The following is a 5,205-nucleotide window of genomic DNA, read 5'->3' as shown; positions in this document are numbered from 1 at the left end:
AAAGATAATGTCAAATAAAAACAGTGAAAAACACAGAGACGCAAAGGACATGTGGATAATGAGCTATGCATGTCGTAGTAAATAAGGGGCGGCACGGATCTTAAACAGGCGGAGTGAGGTCAGGTCCTTAAAGGGGAAGTATACCCTAAAATCAAATTTTCACCAGTTGTAGTCTTCGGGGTGCTGAGTCGAATGGTCTTGGTCCGAGGAAGCTGAGACGCTCCCTTCCTACTTGAATCCCAATCGAACTCGCGCACTTCCACCGAAACTGGGTGACTGCGCCCTACTAGATGGGGATTTGTATGCAAAATGTCACTAAAAGCGCCATTTCGTTCTTATAAAAGCACGGATGACCGCGATTGGCCCATATGTTGTAGTCTTTTGGACGCTGAGTCAACTGGTTTTGGTCCGAAAAGGCTGCGATGCAGCGTTCCTCCTTTATTCCCAATCGAACATGGTTGAACAAGCGGTCACGTGCTCCTGCGTACACCAGTCAGCTGGTCACCGTGCCTGCAGGGTACAACTTACTAGCCTGTTTGACCTTTTTTGGGTGCAGTCCTGTCACTCGAGTTGAACTCGAGTTGAACCTTGGTGTGAAAGTTGTCGCCTGCTGGCGCGGTGACCAGGTGATTTGGGCACCCAGGAGCACGTGACCGCTTGTTCAACCATGTTCGATTGGGAATATAGGAGGAACGCTGCATCGCAGCCTTTTCGGACCAAAACCAGTCGACTCAGCGTCCAAAAGACTACAACATATGGGCCAATCGCGGTCATCCGTGCTTTTATAAGAACGAAATGGCGCTTTTAGTGACATTTTGCATACAAATCCCCATCTAGTAGGGCGCAGTCACCCAGTTTCGGTGGAAGTGCGCGAGTTCGATTGGGATTCAAGTAGGAAGGGAGCGTCGCAGCTTCCTCGGACCAAGACCATTCGACTCAGCACCCAGAAGACTACAACTGGTGAAAATTTGATTTTAGGGTATACTTCCCCTTTAACTTCTCTGGGTAGAGTGAGCCAAACAGAATAAGCAATAAAGAGAGGGGAGCGCAAAAGAGTGGATGAGTTACACTTAGGGAGTAAGAGTGAGTTTCTAGTTCTTAGAGAAGAGAACCAATTAAAACACATGAGATGAGGTGGGCACAACTCAAGCTTAATAGAATGGACAAGAGAAGCCAGGTGTGCACTGCGTCTGTCGTCGTTGTCATCGCATCGACAAGAGTTTTTTTTGTCTTAAACTTTTATAAGGTTTTATTATTGCTATTGATGTAGCTCTGAGCTACTGATTAGAGCAGGAAAAAACTGGTCTCTACTCTAAGAAGAGACATGAAGAAGACTAGCGAAAAGCTGCTTGTAGAGCAACAAAATATAAAGTCGGCAAGTTCTTGCTGGGAACGGCGCTACATTCGGATCACTGGATCCATACTAGGCTCAAGCGATTCCCCAGGGGTCAGCGCGAAGGCAGAAATAGGCATGCGGGTACAGCCAGAAATGGACATGTGTACACATAGGAGAGCAAGGGAAGCGCAACGCGAGCTGTAGGAGCCAGAAACGGATACATGCGCAGAAAGGGGAGCACACCGCGACATGCACGGCAGCCAGAAACGGATACATGCGCAGAAAGAGAGCACACCGCGACATGCGCGGCAGCCAGAAACGGATACATGCGCAGAAAGAGAGCACACCGCGACATGCATGGCAGCCAGAAATGGATACATGCGCAGAAAGAGAGCACACCGCGACATGCATGGCAGCCAGAAATGGATACATGCGCAGAAAGGGGAGCACACCGCGACATGCACGGCAGCCAGAAACGGGTACATGCATACAACAGAGAGCAAGTAGAGCACACTGCTAGCTGCAGGACAGCCAGACATGGCTGGGTGCATACAAAAGGGAATCGCTTGGTGCCAAAAAGGGGGGCACATAAATGATCACGACTGATGTTCGTGACACTCCCCACCAAGAAGAAAGGAGAGAAAATGAGCGAAAGAATAATTTGAGAAAAATCAGTACAGGAAAGAGGAAAGGAGAAATATGCTCACTGGTAGCGCTAGACGGCATCATCTTCAATGAGACTCTTCAGCGCAATTCTCTGCTTGGCTGCGGCAGCGCGCTGTGGACGAGATGTAGTAGAGTCTGTGACGGCATCAGGTTCAGAGGCGACATCTGCTGTAACACCGGCTGGTGGTGTCGCTGTCACGCTCAGTTCCAGCGGATAGAGTAAGCTGAGTGGACGCTTCAGGGTGCGTCGATCAGCAGTGGTGACAGACGCCGACCTGATCTTGTCGTCTGCACTGACATGTACTTCACACACCTTGCCCAATCTCCAAGATGCTCGGGGAAGCTGGTCCTTTATCAACACAACTTCTCCAATTGCAGGTGTACGATGGAGGACAGAACGGCCTTGGCTGTGATGGGTGGTGTGTGTTGAGCGTAGACTCAGCAGGTAGTCATTGCACCACATGCGCCAAAACTCATGGAGGCGGTTCTGACCTTTCTTCCAACCGGCGAGTAACTCTTCGGCAGTGGTTGGAGTCGGGCGGAAGTCAGGGTCGTCACTTGTCTCCGGGAGATCAAAGAGGCCAGTGCTCTGGCTGATGGAGAGGAAGTGACCAGGTGTCAGTACAGTACGGACATCTTCGTCGATGTAAACAAGTGGACGGGAATTCACAACTGCTTCTATCTCAGTGAGCAGCGTGCTGAGGTGTTGAAGACTGACTAGGGATCTGCCCAGTGCCTTCTTCATAGCTTTCTTCACTGTGCCCACAAGCCTCTCGTAGAATCCACCCATCCATGGTGCTGATTCCACTATGAATTGCCATTGGATATCATGACGGGCGAAGTGGGACCTGACGTCCTCATGGTGTAGAATATCGCGGAATGCGACTTCTAAAGCTGTGGCCGCTGCCTTGAATTGGGGCGCGTTGTCCGACACTATGAGTGCTGGGGTTCCACGTCGTGCAACAAATCTGCGGAAGGCTAGCAGAAATTCACTTGTGGTCATGTTGCTCACTGTTTCCAAATGCACTGCTCTGGTGGACATGCAGGAAAACAAACAGACCCAGACCTTTGTAGCAACTGGCTGGCCACGGACATATACTGGGCCAAAGAAATCAATTCCAGTGTGGCTGAAGGCTCTGGATGGCTTCACACGCGATGATGGCAAGGGGGCCATATCCGGTTTGGCGAATGGGGGACCACTGTGATGCCGGCAAACCTGGCAAAGTCGCAGAGTGGATTTGACTGCCGCTCGTCCCTTCGGTACCCAGTACTTCAGTCTTAGGCTGGCGAGCGTGTGGTTCACACCGAAGTGAAACACTTTCTTGTGGCAGTCAGTGATGACGAGGCTGGCTACAGCTCTGGGTAGTAGGATCGGGAACTTGGCGTCATTGCACAGGTCTGCATTCTCCAGTCGTCCACGGCACCGGATGATACCGTCTTCATCACTGAACAGGCCTAGCTTGCCGATCAGCTGATGAGGCTTCTTGGATGCCAAGCAGTCGACAACGTCTGGGTAGTGTCGCTGCTGCCAATGGCGTATCCAAAGCAGTTGTGCTTGTTCCGTTTCCCTGCTGCTGAGGGGGAGAGGCCCAGCCGCGGCCCCTCCCGGTAGCTTCGATTTGAGTCTGGACACAAAACGGGCACACAAACCAGAGACACGTACTAAGGTGTAGAACGAACTAAACCGTGTTACATCAATATCAAATGGGGGTGTTTCATCACATCTTTTTTTTTGCTTGTGATGTGCATCGGGTTTTTTATTGTGTGGTTGCTGAGACTCTGGCACCTTTGAATCCGGAGGACCCTCCCCAAGGGCGATGGTGGCGTGCGCGATTGGGCCATTTGATGGTAGATCAGCTAGAGGCTGCGTGAGGAGGGGCGGTCCGTGCCACCAGAGGATGTTGTCCAGTAGGAATGAGGTTGATGCTCCTCGTGACGGTAGATCCGCTGGGTTGTGAGCTGAGCGAACATGACGGCACTGGAGATCGTTGACGGCTCGTATTGCGGTTACACGGTTGAGGACAAAGACTGGCAACTTGTCATTTGATTGTAGCCAGTGGAGAACGGTGGTCGAATCAGACCACAACACTGTGGAGCAGAAGGCTAAAGGAAGCTCCTTGCGTAAGTAGAGGATGACTCGGGCACCAAGTAGAGCTGCCATCAGCTCGAGGCGGGGGATGGAGCACGGCTTTACTGGCGCAACACAAGACTTGCTGTAGATGAGGTGAGATGCCCGCTCGTGGGCATTGTCGGTAACAAGATAGGCAGCTACGCCATAGGCTGCTTCAGACGCATCGCAGAAGACATGGAGCGCATGCGAGACATTGGGTGATGCGTTGCCGACGTACCGAGGGAAGGCTACAGTATGCGCTTCTTCTAGATCAATCGCAATACTCTGCCATCGATCCAAGATTTCAAGTGGAAGAGGGTCATCCCAGCCTACATCTAACTTCCACACGTCCTGGAGAAGTATCTTGGCGCGCACCAGAACAGGAGAAAGCAATCCAAGGGGATCGAAGAACTTGGCCACGGTTTGCAGTAGGTGACGTTTGGTTGCTATAACGGCATGAGTGGCAGCGACCTTTGTACAGAAGAGACTATCTTGACAGGTATCCCAAAGCATACCAAGGCACTTTTGTGTACCGGTTGAAGCGCAATCGAGTTCGGGAACGTGGTGAAGGAACTCTGGACTGTTGCTGGACCATTCTCGGGCATTCATCGATGCGGCTGAGAATAACTTCTTCGTTGCAGTGTACTTATGAAGGGCCTCATCAGGAGAGGTTGCGCCGATAAACAAGTTGTCTACATAGATATTCCGAAGAAGTTCTTGCGCGTCTGGGACGTCGGCAATAGAGAGATGATGGCGAACAGTAGCTGCTAGAAGGAAGGGGCTACTGATCACCCCGAATGGCACACGACAGAAGCGGTAGACTACAAGATTCTCTGGTGAGGGTGGTTGATCAAGGTCCTTGACCCACAGAAAACGAGTGACGTCTCTGTCCGCTTTGCATAGGCTGAGTTGAAGGAAAGCTTTTTCTATGTCACTGGAAATGGCAATAGGCGAAAGGCGGAAACGCAGAAGGACTCCAGCGAGATAAGGGACGAGGTTCGGGCCAGCAGCTAGGCAGTCGTTCAGGCTGGGGTGGGAGCGTGAGAGCTTGGCGGAAGCATCGTAGACTATTCGGAGCTTCGTAGTCGTGTGT

The 5,205-nt window shown here is 51.5% G+C and overlaps 1 protein-coding gene across 1 annotated transcript; it reads right to left on the bottom strand.

Moving 5' to 3' along the window:
* Positions 1 to 2,051: 2,051 nt before the first annotated feature.
* On the bottom strand, positions 2,052 to 5,046 carry LOC135830634 (uncharacterized; the record flags this gene model as incomplete). Its single annotated transcript, XM_065342867.1, has 1 exon — positions 2,052 to 5,046. A coding segment is annotated over one exon (2,995 nt), but the record flags the coding sequence as incomplete, so codon positions are not given.
* Between the last annotated feature and the right edge of the window lie 159 nt (positions 5,047 to 5,205).

The sequence above is a fragment of the Sycon ciliatum genome, unplaced genomic scaffold (assembly GCF_964019385.1).
Source record: "Sycon ciliatum unplaced genomic scaffold, ocSycCili1.1 SCAFFOLD_774, whole genome shotgun sequence".
NCBI classification, from domain to species: Eukaryota; Metazoa; Porifera; class Calcarea; order Leucosolenida; family Sycettidae; genus Sycon; species Sycon ciliatum.
Note: the sequence above shows the minus strand (reverse complement) of the source record. Positions and strands in the feature narration are given on the sequence as shown.